The 17,285-nt window shown below is 51.5% G+C and overlaps 1 protein-coding gene across 1 annotated transcript in view; it reads left to right on the top strand.

Moving 5' to 3' along the window:
• LOC140190285 (voltage-dependent L-type calcium channel subunit alpha-1D-like) overlaps nt 1–17,016 on the top strand; it is a 52,183-nt gene extending 35,167 nt beyond the window's left edge. Inside the window, 7 exon segments of the mRNA XM_072246885.1 lie at nt 5,990–6,032; nt 10,464–10,512; nt 11,487–11,640; nt 14,645–14,774; nt 15,866–15,967; nt 16,449–16,451; nt 16,906–17,016. Coding sequence (XP_072102986.1) covers nt 5,990–6,032; nt 10,464–10,512; nt 11,487–11,640; nt 14,645–14,774; nt 15,866–15,967; nt 16,449–16,451; nt 16,906–17,016 — 592 coding nt within the window.
• The last annotated feature ends 269 nt before the right edge of the window (nt 17,017–17,285 follow it).

The raw sequence follows: 17,285 nt of genomic DNA, 5'->3' as shown, positions 1-17,285 counted from the left end.
TGCACTCACTGTCAGTAAGACCAAAGAACTGGTTGTGGACTTCAGAAAGACTGAGACAAGGGATCACACACACACCAGTCCTCACTGAGGGATCAGAAGTGGAAAGAGTGAGCAGTTTCAAGTTCCTGGGAGTCAACATCTCTGAGAATCTGTTCTGGACCCAACATCTCAATGCAGCTACAAAGGAGGCACGATGCTGGCGATATTTCATCAGGAGTTTCAGGAGGTTTGGCTTGTCACCAAAGACACTCGTAAATTTCTACAGATGTACCATGGGGAGCATTCTGACTGGCTGCATCACCGTCTGGTATGGGGTGGGGTGGGGGGGGGTGGCTCTGCACAGAGTCAGAAAAAGCCGCAGAGAGTCGTGAACACAGTCATCTCCACCGTGGGCCCTAGCCTCCCCAGCATCCAGGACACCTTCAAGGAGCGATATCTCAAAAGGGCGGCATCCATCATTAAGGACCCCAGTCACCCAGGACGTGCCCTCTTCCCATTGCTACCATCAGGGGGGAGGTACAGGAGCCTGAACGATTCAGGAACAGCTTCTTCCCCTTGGCCATTCGATTTCTGAATGGACATTGAATCCATGAACACAACCTCACTACCTTTTTGCTCTTCTTACGTAATTTAACTTTACTGCAATTCACAGTTTGTATTATTATGTATTGTAATATCAGGCTGCCACAAAGACGACAAATTTCACCACACATGCCAGTGATAGTAAACCTGACTCTGATTCTGCCGAGTTCCTCCAGGACTTGGTGTGTGTGTTACTACCTTTTATTTCTTCCTTATGAGAAGTTTCTTCGGCCGGAGGTTGGTGTACCTGTGGAATTCATTGCCACGGACGGCTGGAGGCCAGGTCATTGGGTATATTTAAGGAGGAGGATGGCAGGTTCCTGACTAGTCAGAACGTCAAATTTTACGGGGAGAAAGCAGGAGAATGGGGTTGAGAGGGATGATAAGTCAGCCCTGATGAAATGGCAGGAAGTCCTCGATGGGCTGAATGGCCTAATTCTGCTCCGCTGTCTTATGATCTCTTGCTGTTTATTTATTGATTGATTGAGATACAGCACACCACCCAGCAATCTCCTGATTTAACCCCAGCCTAATCACAGGGCAGTTTACAATGTCCAATTGATCTGCCAACTGGTACGTCTTTGGACTGTGGGAGGAAACCGGAGCACCCGAAGGAAACCCACGCGGTCAGGGGGGAGAACGTACAAACTCCTCAAAGGCAGCGGCGGGAATTGAACCTGTGTCAGCTGTACCGTCGAGCATTGTGTGAATCCCTACGCTACTGTGGCGTCCCCAAACATCGCGCTAGGGTGCCCAAGACTTTTGCACGGTGCTGTATTTGTCAATGTGGAGCAGAGGACGAGTTTGTCCATCTGGCGGGAGCAAAGCATGTTGGGAATGGCGAGGGAGGGGGTGGGGACAGGTGGCAGAGAAGGGGTGCCAGGGTGGTGGTGGGTTGCAGACACACCCAACCATGAGACACCAGGCAGGGTCACCTATTCCAAACAATCGGTTTATTGATCATTGATGTACCATTGTAGGTTAGGGTTATGTCTGGGTTTGCAGGCGCTGCGGTGCGAAGGGCCTACTCCTCAGTATCTCTACAGAAAATAAAAAAATATATAAAATAGCGATAAATCTGCTTGTTTCTGTGTCTGAGTCATTGTCAGATCCACAGGTCCGTGTTTAGGATGCTGGTGAGGCACTTTGACGGCATCTATTTCGGTTTGTTTACAGAGTTATCAGAAGAGAAGGACGCCTCTTAAAATTCTCGTGCCTGCGCCGGAACCTCCGCGGTGTCCCAGTAAAAGTGAAGTCCTCCTCGGTCTTCGTGTACCGAGACCAGCGACTGTGGATTATGTCTCCGTACCGCCGGTTTGCGCCCCCCTATGGACGGGTTGCGAGATGACGTCCTGTCTGGCCGACATAAGTTCTTGCTGCAGTCTCCACAGGCGGTCCTATACACCGCATTGCTTTGGCCGGTTGTCTTCACTGCTGCCTTGGTTCTTGAGACAAGCTTCCTCAGAGGAGAGTCGCTGTTGGTTTGTGAGCGACTGTGAGGCCGTGGGGTTCGAGCGGTTGAGATATTGCTGATGTAGAGCAAGGCTGCGCGTTGAGTAAGGTCAGCATGACTTTATCTCTTTAAAGCGTCTCCTGATGAAGTCCTGTGGGCAACCGCTGATTTGGATTACTTTGAATAAAGTAAGTGCTTCTGTTCCCTTACCAAAGTTTGGTGGTGCTCTCTTAAATACGAGCCATGGAGACGTGAGCCAATAGAGTTCAAAGGTCAACTGAAGGGGTAGCCAATCAGGACTGAGGCTAACGGGGTGGGTGGGTGGGGGGGGGGGTCTATATAAACACCAGCTCTCCCAGAGAGAAACAAGAATTGAGAAGTAGGATTAAAAAAGGTATGGAGAAGAAGTGGCAGGAGGATTGGGAAAATAAATTAAGGGGCAGGCATTATTTTTCTACCAGTTACCATCCACCAGTTAAAAAGGTTATCGTTTAAGTCGTAGAGATATGGTGAAATTAACAAGACTTAGGTTGGGGCATTGTGTGTTAAACTATTATTTAAAGATAATAGGAAAGCATCCTACTGGATTATGTGACTGTGGTAGTCCAGAGACAGTCCAGCATGTTTTGCTGAGCTGTAATCCATACAAAATTGAAAGAAGCATTCTGTTCAAGAGGCGATCTGGCTTAAATTTATTTTGGTTTTCTGTTCAATCTTTGTTTGGCCGTCAAGAGAATCAACATCTGATTGAAGAGTCTATCATTCAGTTTATACGTGAGACTAGGTTGTATTCGAGAATTTGAGTTCCTTGAAGTTCTATGATTAATTATACAACCTGCGGAGGGCTGAAGTACGCCTAGATGTGTCTAAAGAGCCGGAAATAGAAGAAGGGAGAAACGCCAACAACTGCATGCTGAGGATGGTCCCCTCAACCGGTGATGCCATCTCATTGCCAAGCTCGGCAACATCAGACAAGTTCACGTCTGTGCAGGCGCAGTGAAAAACTTACCTGCAGCAGCAGTATCAGAGACACGGCATTCACAAGAAAGGCATCAGTTATTCATGATTCCCGACCTCCCGGTCGCCCAGCATTTTAATTCCCAATCCGACATGTCGGTCTTAGACCTTCTCTTGCCCCACTCTCAGGTTGGAGGAGCAACACCTTATATTTCATCTGATGGCATGAATTCTTCTTCCGGTAAAAAAAAATTATATTCCCTCCCCTCTCTATTCCCTACTCTGGCCTCTTACTTCTCCTTACCCACTTCCCACTGGGTCCCCTCCTCCTTCCCTTTCTCCTACCTATCCTCTCCTCTCCTGTCAGATCCCTTCTGCTCCAGTCCTTCACTTCTCCTACCCACCTACCTTCACCTATCACCTTCCCTCTGTCCTCCTTCCCCTCCTCCCTACCATTTTACTCAGGCGTTTTCCCCCTTCCTTTCCAGTCCTGATGAAGGGTCTCGGCCTGAAATGTCAACTGCTTATTCACTTCCATAGATGCTGCCTGACCTGCTGAGCTCCTCCAGCGATTTTTGTGCGTTCCTCAAGATCACTGGTATCTGTAGATGGCAACCATAATGAAATAGTGTTGGGTTTTGTGTGTGTTGCTTTGGATTTCCAGTATCTGGAGACTTACTCGTGTTCATAACTATTCATGATTTTTATAAGAAAGGACATAATTAGAATAAATAATAACTCCATTCTAGTACAAAGTGGTCATAGTGTTGCTATAGAAGAAGAAAAAGAAGACAGCCCTTAACTCCGAGTGGAGTCATCGGGTCGCTGTCATGACGACATTTTTTATTAGCGGGCTCTCTTATTTTTACGAGGCTGAGTTGCTAGCTCGACGCTCAACCCAGCACAGATGGAAAGCATGCAAGGGAGCCGGCTGGATTCGAACTCGGGAGCCTTCGCTCCGAAGTCCGGCGTTGATGCCACTACGCCACCAGCCTGCATAGTGTTGCTATACTGCGGGATTAATTAGGGTTACTTAGAATAAGATTGTTATAGCCAGGGAGTGGTAATGGGGACAAGCTCCCACTACCTATTAGATGCTCCCAATGGTGTGCACCTCAGGTAGCCTCTGACAACCAAGTCCAGCTCCTGGCCTTCACATGTGGCTTAGCTACTAAGCCCAGAGGAACCATTTCTACTGACAGGAGAAGGGGCAAAGGTGGGTCACTGGCACCTTAAAACCAGTCGCTTCGGGCAGATGAGGCCCGTTAGCCGTGGTTCATCTAGGAGAAGGAAAACTCTGATCTCAAACCTCCGCTGCCTTGCGGCTATACCCACTCATGGGGAGGGCTTCGGGAGTAAACCCTGAGGGAAAAATCTGGAGCTGAAGACCCTAAGGCAATCCGACGCTGAGTTCAACACTGACTGGCAACTCCTGCAATGCGGCTGGTGCCAAACTGTCTCGGTCTCTGCCGTTCCTTTGGGTTCATCAGATGCGTGGAGAGGGGGAGCCAGATGCATGGGGCAACACCTTGTTCTCCATATCGTACTGCCCAGGCTTGCGTATCTAGAGAGCTAGGACACAATATCCATGGTCAACTCTGACCGACGCCCTCAATTAAATATAGAACAGTACAGTAGAGGCCCTCCAACCTATGATGTTGTGCTAACCCTGTCACCTACTCAAAGATCAATCTAACCCTCCCCTCCCACGTAGCCCTCCATTTCTCTATCATCCATGTACCTATCTAAGACTCTCTTAAATTCCCCAATGTATCTGCCTCTACCATCACCCCCAGCAGGCCATTCCACACACTCACCACTCTGTGTGGGAAACAAAAAACTAGCTCTGGCACTTTCCCCCAATACCTTCCTTCAATAACCTTAAAATTATGCCCTGTTGTTGGAGCCATTTTCGTCCTGGGAAAAGTCTCTGTCTGTCCGCTCGCTCTAATCATCTCGTAGCCCATTATCCAGTCACCTCTCGTCCTCCTTCGCCCCAAAGAGAAAAGCCCCAGCTCGCTCAACGTACTCTCACAAGACATGCTCTTTAATCCAGGCAGCATCTTGGTAAATCGCCTCTGCACGTTCTCTAAAGCTTCCACATCCTTCCAATAATGGGGCGACCAAAACTGAACACAATACTCCCAGTGCGGTCTGACCCAGGGTTTTATAGAGCTGCAACATTACTTCATGGCTCTTGAAATCAATCCCCTGACTAACGAAGGCCAACTGGCCATATACCTTCTTAAACACCCCATCACCTTCTGCGGCATCCTTGAGCGATTTGTAGACATGGATCCCAAGATCCCTGAGTTCCTCTACACTGCCAAGAATCCTATCATTAACCTTGTACTCCACCTTCGCCTTTGAACTTCAAGATTTACTGGTTGGTTCAAGAACCGAATGGTTGACGGGAAGTCGCTGTTCCTGAACCTGGCGGGTGGGGCTTCAGGCTTCTGTACCTCCTGCCCGACAGGAGCTGTGAGTCAGTGGCACGGCCTGCAGGGTGGGGTTCTTCGATGACCAGTGCTTTCCTGAGGCAGCACCCTCCTGTAGATACTCTCGATGGTGGGGAGGGACGGGCACATGATGCATTGGGCTGAGTCCGCCACACTCTGCAGCTCCCTACGTTCTTGCACATCCAAGTTGCCGTCCTAGGCCACATCTACACTCTTGGTAGGAAATCATAAACTATTTAACGATCAGTGAACATTGAAAGGCTTGTCCTTTGTGCTAAGCATTTGTGTTGCACTGTGTTAAGCGTCAACACTGAAATTCACAGAAAAGGCCCAAGCCAGCAGCCATAGGTGGGGGTTCAGAGGTTGCCGTGGTGACGGAATTTGGGAGGAGTCTTTATCATGTCCCAGGACAGAATTTCGTGGGGGGTGGTGTGAGGGAGGGAGATTGGAGGCTGAGGGTGGCCTAGAAGTGGACAAAGCCTGAGGCCTCTGGATAGGCCTTGCCCGGACACTGATCCTTTCTGTGTCTCCCCGATAGCTCGAACAGCACAGATCTGGGCAAAGGGCAGGAGCACATCAAGGTAGGAAGTGTCGTCTCACCCCATTGCCAGCCTCACTCCATCTCCATCACCTCTAAGGGCCTCTCCCCACCTCTGAGATCCCTTCCAGACCCTACACCTGTCCCCGTCTCTGTGATTCCCCTCCCTCACTGCACTCCTCCCCGTCTCTGTGACCGACTTCCTTCCCTACACCCCTCGCCGTCTCTGTGACCGTCTCCCTCGCCGTCTCCGTGACCTCCTCCTTCCCCTACACCCTTCACCGTCTGTGACCCCCACCGCCCCCACCATCCCCTACTCACTTTCCCGTCTATTTGACCCCCTCCATCCACAACACCTTTTATGTTCACAAAGAATTAACACGTAGATACTGGAATTGTGCACAGAATTCCCGGCAGGATATTTTTTGGGATATCTATTACCTGTGCTTTGATCCGCAGGTGCGTTCCTGTATCTCCAGTGGGTTAACCCACACCCAAATTAACTTGGACAACATACCCCTGGTCAGATATGCCCAAAGGTCATTGGGATTTCTGTTCAACCTGTTTACAGACTGTATTTCCAGTTGCCGAACTTACTGGTGATTTGTGCGGGCTTTGGAGACAGTAAACAAGGGTCACCAGGACACTACCTGGATTAGAGAGTGTGAGCTATAAGGAGCAGCATCAGACACAGAGTGAAGCTCCCTCCACATCGTCCCATCACACACTCCCGGGGTCAGACACAGAGTAAAACTCCCTCCACACCATTCCATCACACACTCCTGGGGTCAGACACAGAGTGTAGCTCCCTCCACACCGTCCCATCACACACTCCCGGGGTCAGACACAGAGTGAAGCTCCCTCCACACCGTCCCATCACACATTCGCAGAGTTAGACACAGAGTGAAACTCCCTCCACGCTGTCCCATCATACACTCCCGGGATCTGACACAGAGTGAAGCTCCCTCCACACCGTCCCATCACACACTCCCGGGGTCAGACACAGAGTGAAGCTCCCTCCACACTGTCCCATCACACACTCCCAGGGTCAGACAGAGAGTGAAGCTCCCTCCACACCGTCCCATCACACACTCCCAGCATCGGACACAGGGTGTATCTCCATAAGACCATAGGAGCAGAATTAGGCCATCTGGCCCATCAAGTCTGCTCCACCATTCAAGTCTATTCCTGGCCTTCTCCCTATAACCTGTGATGCTATGTCCAATCAAGAACCTGTCAATTTCTGGCTTAAATACAGCCAACGACCTAGCCTCCACTGCTGCATGTGGCAAGAAATTCCACCAATTCACCACCCTTTGGCTAAAGAAATTGCTTCACATCTCTGTTTTGAAAGGACGTCCCTGTATCCTGAGACTTTGCCCTCTTATCATAGACTCTCCCACCATGGGAAACATCCCTTCCACATTTATTCTGTCTAAACTTTCAACATTTGAAAGGTTTCAATGAGGTCCCCTGCCATCCTTCTGAATTCCAGCAAGTACAGACCCAGAGCCATCAAACGTTCCTTGTATGATAACCCTTTTGTTCATGGAATCATCCTTGTGAACCTCCTCTGGACCCTCTCCAATGTCAGCACATCTTTTCTGAGATGAGGGGCCCAAAACTGTTCACAATACTCAAGGTGAGGCCTCACCAGTGCCTTATGAAGCCTCAGCATCACATCCTTGCCCTTGTATTCTAGATCTCTTGAAATGAATGCTAACATGGCATTTGCCTTCCTCACCACAGACTCGACCTGCAAGTTAACCTTTAGGCTGTTCTGCACAAGGACTCCCAGGTCCCTTCACATCTCAGATTTTTGGATTTTCTCATCGTTTAGAAAATAGTCTGCACATTTACGTTGACTACCAAAGTGCATGACCATGCATTTTCCAACATTGTATTTCATTTGCCACTTTCTTGCCCATTCTCCTAATCTATCTAAGTCCTTCTGCATCCTACCTGTTTCCCCAACACTACCTGCCCCTCCACCAATCTTCGTATCATCTGCAAACTTGGCAACAAAGCCATCTATTCCATCAACTAAATCATTTATATACAGCATGAAAAGAAGCTGTCCCAACACCAACCCTTGTGGAAAACCACAAGTCACTGGCGGCCAACCAGAAGAGGTTCCTTTTGTTTCCACTCGCTGCCTCCTACCATTCAGCCAATGCTCTAACCATATTAGTAACCTTCCTTTAATACCATGGGCTCTTAACTTGGCCAGCAACCTCATGTGTGGCACTTTGTCAAAGGCCAATATATCTGAATGGCCAAATATACAACATCCACTGCATCCCTTTTATCTATCCAATTTGTAATCTCCTCAATGAAATCCAACAGGCTTGCCAGGCAGGATTTTCCCTGAAGGAAACCATGCTAACTTTGTACTGTCTTGTCCTGTGTCACCAAGTACTCCATCACCTCATCCTTAACACTTGACTCTAACATCTTCCCAACCACTGAGGTCAGGCTAACTGGTCTATAACTTCCTTTCTGCTGCCTTTCTCGTTTCTGAAAGAGTGGAGTGACTTTTGCAATTTTCCAGTCCTCTGGGACCATACCAGAGACAATGATTTTTGAAAGATCATTTCTAATGCCACCACAATCTCCAATGCTACCTCTTTCAGAACCCTAGGGTGCAGTTCCTCTGGTCTGGGTGACTTATGTACCTTCAGGTCTTTCAGCTTTGTGACCACCTTCTCTCTTGTAACAGTAACTGCACCCACTTCTCTTCCTTCACACTCTACAACATCAGGCACACTGCTGGTGTCTTTCATAGTGAAGACTGATGCAAAATACTCATTTAGCTCATCAGCCATCTCCCTGTCCCCCGTTATTATTTCTGCTGCCTCATTTTCTAGCGGTCTTATATCCACTCTCATTTTTCTTTTATTTTTAACATACTTGAAAAAACTTTTACTATCCACTTTGATATTATTTGCTCGCTTGCTTTCATATTTCAAATTTTCCCTCCTAAATTGTTTTAGTTGCTCTCTGTAGGTTTTTGAAAACTTCCCAATCCGCTATCTTCCCACTATTTTTTACCTTGTTGTATGCTCTTTCTTTGCTTTTACAATAGCTTTGACTTCCCTTGTCAGCCATGGTTGTACTATTTTACAATTTGAGTATTTCTTCATTTTTAGAATACACATGTCCTGCACCTTCCTCATTTTCCCCAGAAATGCACCGTCATTGCAGCTCTGCTGACACCGCCTGCCAGCAGCTCCTTCCAATTTACTCTGGCCAACTCCTCCCTCATAGCACTGTAATTTCCCCTACCCCACAAATACTGCTACATCAGACCCTACTTTCTCCCTATCAAATTTCAAGTTCAATGCAATCATGTTGTGATCACTAGTTCCTAAAGGTTCTTTTGCCTTAAGCTCCATAATTGCCGCCGGTTCACTACATGATACCCAGTCCAGTACAGCTGATCCCGTAGTAGGCTCAACGACAAACTGCTCTAAAGAGCCATCTCTTAGGCATTCAACAAATTCACTCTTTTGAGATCCATTACAACCTGATTTTCCCAATCGACCTGGATGTTAAAATGTCCCATGGCTACCATCTCGCTCCATCCCGTCCCATCACACTCTCCCAGGATCAGATAGAGTGAAGCATCCTCTGCACCGACCTATCACACATTCCTGGGGTCAGACACTGAGTGAATCTCCCTCCACACCGTCCCATCACACACTCCCGGGGTCAGACACAGAGTGAAGCTCCCTCCACGCCGTCCCATCACACACTCCGGGGTCAGACACAGAGTGAAGCTCCATCCACACCGTCCCATCACACACTCCCGGGGTCAGACACTGAGTGAAGTCCATCCACACCGTCCCATCACACACTCCCGGGGTCAGACACAGAGTGAAGCTCCATCCACACCGTCCCATCACACACTCCCAGGATTAGACACAGCGTGAAGCTCCCTCCACACAGTCCCAACACACACTCCCGGGGTCAGACAAAGAGTGAAGCTCCCTCTACTACATCCCATCAAACATTCCTGGGATTAGACACAGAATGAAACTCCCTCCACACCATCCCATCACACGCTCCCGGTGTCAGACACAGAGTGAAGCTCCCTCTGCCTTTGCTGAGAATACAAGAGGTGCAGATCGATTGGACAGCCCATATCTCTTCCCAATACCTGAGGACCTGCATTTAAGGTGGGGGGGGGTAACTTTAAAGGAGATGCGTGGGACAGGTTCCTTTACAGCGAGAGTGGGGGGGGGGTATCTGGAATGTGCCGCTGGGGGTGGTGATAGAGGCAGATACAACAGAGGTGTTGGAGATGCCCTTGGACTGTCACGTAACTATCCAGGAGATGATGGGATACTGACCACGCCAGGGTAGAATTTGCCATCGTGTTCAGCACAGATCCAGTGGGACGAAAGACCTGATTCTTCGCTGTACTACCTGTAATACTGCTCTATTCTACGCGTGCTGTGTGTGTTTTTCCGAGGTTCCGTGCGGAGACTCGGAAGCCGGAGTGAATACCAGTGACACTGAAGGTGAGGGGGCCAGTGACTGCCGCGGTTACGGTGCAGGCACGGGTGTCCGAGTATGCAGGCCCTGCGTCCCGGGAATATCCATGACTCCCGGGGCTCAGGGAGACTCCCCTGTCAGCACGGAGACGCAGAGCTGACAGGGAGGGGCGGTGAGGAGGGAACGCCACACTATGGGGGGGGGGGGTTGGCGGTGAGGAGGGAGCACTGCTCTGTGGGAGGGGTGGTGAGGAGGGAGCTCCACACTGTGGGAGGGGAGGTGAGGAGGGAGCTCCACACTGTGGGAGGGGAGGTGAGGAGGGAGCACTGCTCTGTGGGAGGGGGTGGTGAGGAGGGGAGTGCTGTGGGAGGGGTGGTGAGGAGGGAGTGCTGTGGGAGGGGTGGTGAGGAGGGAGCACTGCTCTGTGGGAGGGATGGTGAGGAGGGAGCACTGCTCTGTGGGAGGGGTGGTGAGGAGGGAACGCTGTGCTGTGGGAGGGATGGTGAGGAGGGAGCACTGCTCTGTGGGAGGGGTGGTGAGGAGGGAGCGCTGTGCTGTGGGAGGGATGGTGAGGAGGGAGCACTGCTCTGGGGGAGGTGTTGTGAGGTAGGAGCTCCTTGTTGTGGGAGGGGCAATGAGGGAGCTCAGCACTGAAGCAGCTGTGGTGAGGGAGCTACACACTGAAGGGTGGGAGTGTCGTTGAGCACGATGCTTTAGGGTGGTGAGAGAACTCTTTGCTGGGTGGGGGTGTCGTTGAGCACGATGCTTTAGGGTGGTGAGAGAAATCTTTGCTGGGTGGGGCAGTTGAGGGAACATCACGTTGCCGGAGGTGGGGCGAGAGGGAGGCGCCACGCTACGGGAGGGACAACGAGGTAGCTCTGCTCTGAGGCGCGGAGGGTGTAGTTGAGGGTGTGCCGCACTGCTGGAGGGGCCACGAGGATGGAGCGCCGTGCTGCGAGGGAGGCCCAGCACCCTACCACTCTTCTCCCTCCTTCCACAGGGCCTGCCGAGGACGAGGAGGAGACCGAGGAAGAGCGGGCGGAGAGCTTGGTGGAGTCCACTGCCGACCAGCTATCCAGCTTCGTGCCCCCCAAGGAGAAGATCATCCCCATTCCGGCTGGAAGCGCCTTCTTCATCCTGAGTTCCACCAACCCGTACGTAGCCCTCGGCATTGACACCTCTCTGTGTCCCCACCTGAGATCTCCCCACCAATTATGGGGTCTTGACAATGAGGTTGGGGGGGGGGGCGTGGAATGACTTGCTGAAGAAGGGCGTTTGGCGTGCTAGCCGTCGTCGGTCAGGACACTGAATACAGGAGTTGGGACGTCATGTTTCAGTTGCACAAGATGTTGGTGAGACCACACTTAGAGTACTGTGCTCAGTTCTGGTCACCCTGATGTAGGAAAGATGCCATTGAGCTGGAAAGAGTGCAGAGGAGGTTTAGTCATAGTCATACTTTATTGATCCCGGGGGAAATTGGTTTTCGTTACAGTTGCACCATAAATAATTAAATAGTAATATGTAAATTATGCCAGAAAATAAGTCCAGGACCAGCCTATTGGCTCAGGGTGTCTGACCCTCCAAGGGAGGAGTTGTAAAGTTTGCTGGCCACAGGCAGGAATGACTTCCTATGACGCTCTGTGTTGCATCTCGGTGGAATGAGTCTCTGGCTGAATGTACTCCTGTGCCCAACCAGTACATTATGTAGTGGATGGGAGACATTGTCCAAGATGGCATGCAACTTGGACAGCATCCTCTTTTCAGACACCACCGTCAGAGAGTCCAGTTCCATCCCCACAACATCACTGGCCTTACGAATGAGTTTGTTGATTCTGTTGGTGTCTGCTACCCTCAGCCTGCTGCCCCAGCACACAACAGCAAACATGATAGCACTGGCCACCACAGACCCATAGAACATCCTCAGCATCGTCCGGCAGATGTTAAAGGACCTCAGTCTCCTCAGGAAATAGAGACGGCTCTGACCCTTCTCGTAGACAGCCTCAGGTTTACCGAGGATGTTCCCGGGACTCAAGGGACTGAGTTATGGAGAGAGGTTGGGTAGGCTGGGACTTCATTCACTGGATTCTAGGAGACTGAGGGGTGACTTTATAATGGTGTATGAAATCATGAGGGGTATGGGGTAAATTCAGTCTTTTCCCCCAGGGTTGGGGAAATCAAGAACCGGCGGGCACAGGTTTAATGTGAGGGGGGGGGGAAGATTTGATAGGACCCTGAGGGACATTTTTTTAAACACAGTGGGGTGATCTGTCTTCGGAATGAACCAGAACTTGAGGGAGAGAGGTTGAGCAGGCTGGGACTTTATTCCTTTGAGTGTAGGAGGTTGAGGTGTGACCTTATAGAGGGGCACCTTATATCAGTGATTTGGATGAGAATGTGCAAGGCACGGTTAGGAAGTTTGAAGATGAAGCTCAAACAGTGAAGATGGTTTTCAGGATTTGCAGAGGGTAAGTGGGCCAAGGAGTGGCAGATGAAGTTTAATTGGATAAGTGTGAGGTGTTGCATTTTGAGAAGACAAACTAGGGCAGGACTTTCACAGTGAATGGCTGAAGTGTTGCAGAACAGAGAGACCTGGGGTACAGGTACATAGTTCCCTGAGAGTCGCATCGCAGGTAGGCAGGGCGGTGAAGAAGACACTTGTCCCACTGACCTTCATTGGACGAGGCACAGAGTACAGGGGTTGGGACGTTACATTGACAAGGCGTTGGTGAAGCTGGATTTGGAATATTGTTTTCAGTTCTGGCCACCCTGCTGTAGGAAAGATGACATTGAGCTGGAAAGAATGCAGAGGAGATTTATGAGGGTGTTGCCGGGACTCGAGGGACTGAGTGATGAGAGGTTGGACAGGTTGGGATGCTTTTCCTTGGAGTGCGTGAGTGGGAGAAGAGCATTGTGTAGCAGAACAGCAGGTCCTACAGCCCATCTGGTCATGCTGAGCGAGATAACCTTTCAAGCTGGTTCATATCAAACTGAACCTTTCCTATCGCAATGTCCAAGGCACGTTTGGTAAGCTTAAAGACAACATTAAGATGGGTGATTTCCTTGACAGTGAAGACAGTTGTCAGGATTTACAGGGGGACCTTGATCAGATGGGCCGAGTGATGACAGATGGAGTTTAATTCAGATAAGTGTGAGGTGTCGCAATTTGGGAAGCCAATGCTGGACAGGACTTTCACAGTGAACAGTCAGGCCCTAGGGAGTGTTGTAGAATGGAGAGACCCAGGAGTACAGGTACGTGGTTCCCTGAAATTGGTGTCATGTGTAGACAGGGCCATGAAGCAGGTGTTTGGGACGCTGGCCTTTATCGGTCAGGGATTTGAGTACAGGGGAGGGATGTTACATTGCAGTTGTGGACGCAGGTGTTTCCTGTGGGGATTCCCATCCACATTCCCATTCCAACATGCCGGTGCGTGACTTCCTCCTCTGCCACAATGAGGCCACTCTCAGGTTGGAGGAGCCACACCTCATATTCCATTTGGGTAGCCTCCCACCTGATGGTGTGAACATCAATTTCTCTAACTTAGAAACAGAGAGCTATGGGTAAGCCTAGGTAGTTCTAAGGTAAGGACATGTTCGGCACAGCCTGTATTGTGCTGTAGGTTTTCTGTATTGTTCCCCCCTCCATTTCCCTCATTTACTTTCCCCCTCTGGCCTCTTACCTCTTCTCTTCACTTTCCAATCACCTCACCCTGGTGCCCCCCCCTTCCCTTTCTCCAATGGTCCACTCTCCTCCCCTATCTGATTCCTTCCTCTCTGGCCCTTTACCTTTTCCACCAATCCCTCCCTTCTTCTTACTTCAACCCACAAACCTGGCTTCACCTCCCCCCACCTTCTTATTCTGGCTTCTTCCCCCTTCCTTTCCGGTCCTCAGGAACGGTCTCGGCCCAACACGTTGACTGTTTGTTCATCTCCATAGATGCTGCCTGACCTGCTGAGTTCCTCCAGTGTTTTGTGTGTGCTGTCTTGGGGTATTGTCTTCAGTTTTGGTCACCCTGCTAAAGGGAAGATGCTATTAAGGGGCTCAAGGGACTGAGTTATAGAGATTCTTGTTACGGAGGGAGACTCTCCCACATTGAGTCTGAGTCAGCTACGAATGTTCCCCTCCCTGACGTACACCCCCCCCCTCTGTTTCCATCGCAGGATCCGAGTCGCTTGTCATCATCTGATCCATCACCACATCTTCACAAACCTCATCCTGGTCTTCATCATCTTCAGCAGTGTCTCGCTGGCGGCCGAGGACCCCATCCGAGCGCACTCCTTCCGCAACCACGTGAGAGCTGCTTGGTGAGGTGGGGTGGAGAGTGGGGGCAGTCGTAGAGAGGCAGAGGCATCACCACGTCAACGAACCCCCCCCCCCCCCGCTGTGTAGTGGGAGCCATCCTAAAGACTGGTCTCTCCATTGAGACGCTCCCCCATCAGGACCCCTGTTACGGAGGGGGTCTCTCCCCCCGTCAGGGATCCCTGTTACAGAGGGAGTCTCTCCCCCGTCAGGGACCCCTGTTACGGAGGGGGTCTCTCCCCCCGTCAGGACCCCTGTTACAGAGGGAGTCTCTCCCCCCATCAGGACCCCTGTTACAGAGGGAGTCTCTCCCCCCATCAGGACCCCTGTTACAGAGGGAGTCTCTCCCCCCGTCAGGGATCCCTGTTACAGAGGGAGTCTCTCCCCCGTCAGGGACCCCTGTTACGGAGGGGGTCTCTCCCCCCGTCAGGACCCCTGTTACAGAGGGAGTCTCTCCCCCCATCAGGACCCCTGTTACAGAGGGAGTCTCTCCCCCCATCAGGACCCCTGTTACAGAGGGAGTCTCTCCCCCCGTCAGGGATCCCTGTTACAGAGGGAGTCTCTCCCCCGTCAGGGACCCCTGTTACGGAGGGGGTCTCTCCCCCCATCAGGACCCCTGTTACAGAGGGAGTCTCTCCCCCCATCAGGACCCCTGTTACAGAGGGAGTCTCTCCCCCGTCAGGACCCCTGTTACAGAGGGAGTCTCTCCCCCCGTCAGGACCCCTGTTACAGAGGGAGTCTCTCCCCCCGTCAGGACCCCTGTTACAGAGGGAGTCTCTCCCCCCGTCAGGACCCCTGTTACAGAGGGAGTCTCTCCCCCCGTCAGGACCCCTGTTACAGAGGGAGTCTCTCCCCCCGTCAGGACCCCTGTTACAGAGGGAGTCTCTCCCCCGTCAGGGACCCCATTACAGAGGGAGTCTCTCCCCCGTCAGGACCCCATTACAGAGGGAGTCTCTCCCCCGTCAGGACCCCATTACAGAGGGAGTCTTCCCTCCATTAGGACATTTTTTCAGAGGGAGTCCAGATCAGTGTTATACTCTCCCTGGTGTTGTAGATGACATGTCCCACATTCCCTCTTTCAGGTGCTTGGATACTTTGACTATGCCTTCACCTCCATTTTCACCGTGGAGATCCTGTTTAAGGTATTGTGATAACGACAACCCATTTCCTTTGGGATCCCTCTGGTAAATTTCCAATGGGGGGGTGGTATCTGGCTTGCAGCTCGCCGGCGTGCTCGTTCCTGGATGTTCCTAACACATCGCAGCACTCCCTCCACACCCCTCCCCCCACGGCGCGGTGCTCCCTCCTCGACAGCCGTCCCACAATACGGCACCCCCTCCCTACTACTGTACCCGCAGCCCCGCGCTCTCTCCCTGTCACCCCTCCACCACAGCAGCGCTCCCTCCTCACTGCCCCTCCCGCAGCACTGGGACGGAGGAAATATTGGGTGTGGGTCAGAGCCTTCAAATGTATTGGTGCTCAAATTAATGAGATCAGCCGGTGAAAGAGAGACAGACAGACAGACAGAAATTGACAGAGAGAGACAGATAGATAGACAGCGACAGAGAGAGAGAGAGAGGGAGGGAGGGAGAGAGGAAGTGAGAGAGAGAGATGGAAAGAGACAGACAGGCAGACAGAGAGTGCAACAGAGAGAGTGGCTGACAGAAAGTGACAGAGAGAAGGAGAGAAAGGGGTAAGAGAGAGAGGGTTATAAAGGGAGATGGGCAGAGAGATATAGAAAGGGAGACAGACATAGAAAGAGAGAGAGTAACAGTCAAAGAGAGTGGAGGAGAGAGAGACATAAGAAGGTGGAAGAGAAAGGGAGAGATGGAGAAAGAGACAGGGAAAGAGAGTGGAGAGAGAGTCAGGATTGAAGAAGAGGAGGAGGGGTGTGGGGGTGTCAGGACAAGGAGGATATGGGTGCTTCTGGAACAGGAACACGGGATTGCAGAGGGGGTCAAAAGGAGGGAGAGGGGCAAAGGAAGGGTGTGGTGGTTTTGGGACGAGGAGGAGATGGTGGGGTCTATGAAGCAAGATCATGGAAGGGTGTGGTGAGGGGTGAGGGGGAGGGTGTGGGGGTGTCGGGAACCCACTGACCATCCCCCCCCTCTGTGTGGGACAGATGGTGACGTTTGGAGCCTTTATGCATCAGGGCTCGTTCTGCAGGAACGCATTCAACATGTTGGATCTGCTGGTGGTCAGCGTCTCCCTCATCTCCTTCTGGCTACAGTAAGTACCCCCTCACCCCCATCTACCCTCCCCTCTCCCCACACCCATCTACCCTCCTCTCTCCCCACCCCATCTACCCTCCTCTCTCCCCACCCCCCCCTCTACCCTCCCCTCTCCCCACCCCCATCTACTCTCCCTGCTCCTCACCCCCATCTACCCTCCCCTCTCCCCACCCCCATCTACCCTCCCCCTCTCCCCACTCCCATCTACCCTCCCTTCTCCTCACACCCATCTACCCTCCCCTCTCCCCGCCCCCATCTACCCTCCCCTCTC

The sequence above is a fragment of the Mobula birostris genome, chromosome 29, assembly GCF_030028105.1.
Source record: "Mobula birostris isolate sMobBir1 chromosome 29, sMobBir1.hap1, whole genome shotgun sequence".
NCBI classification, from domain to species: Eukaryota; Metazoa; Chordata; class Chondrichthyes; order Myliobatiformes; family Myliobatidae; genus Mobula; species Mobula birostris.
Note: the sequence above shows the minus strand (reverse complement) of the source record. Positions and strands in the feature narration are given on the sequence as shown.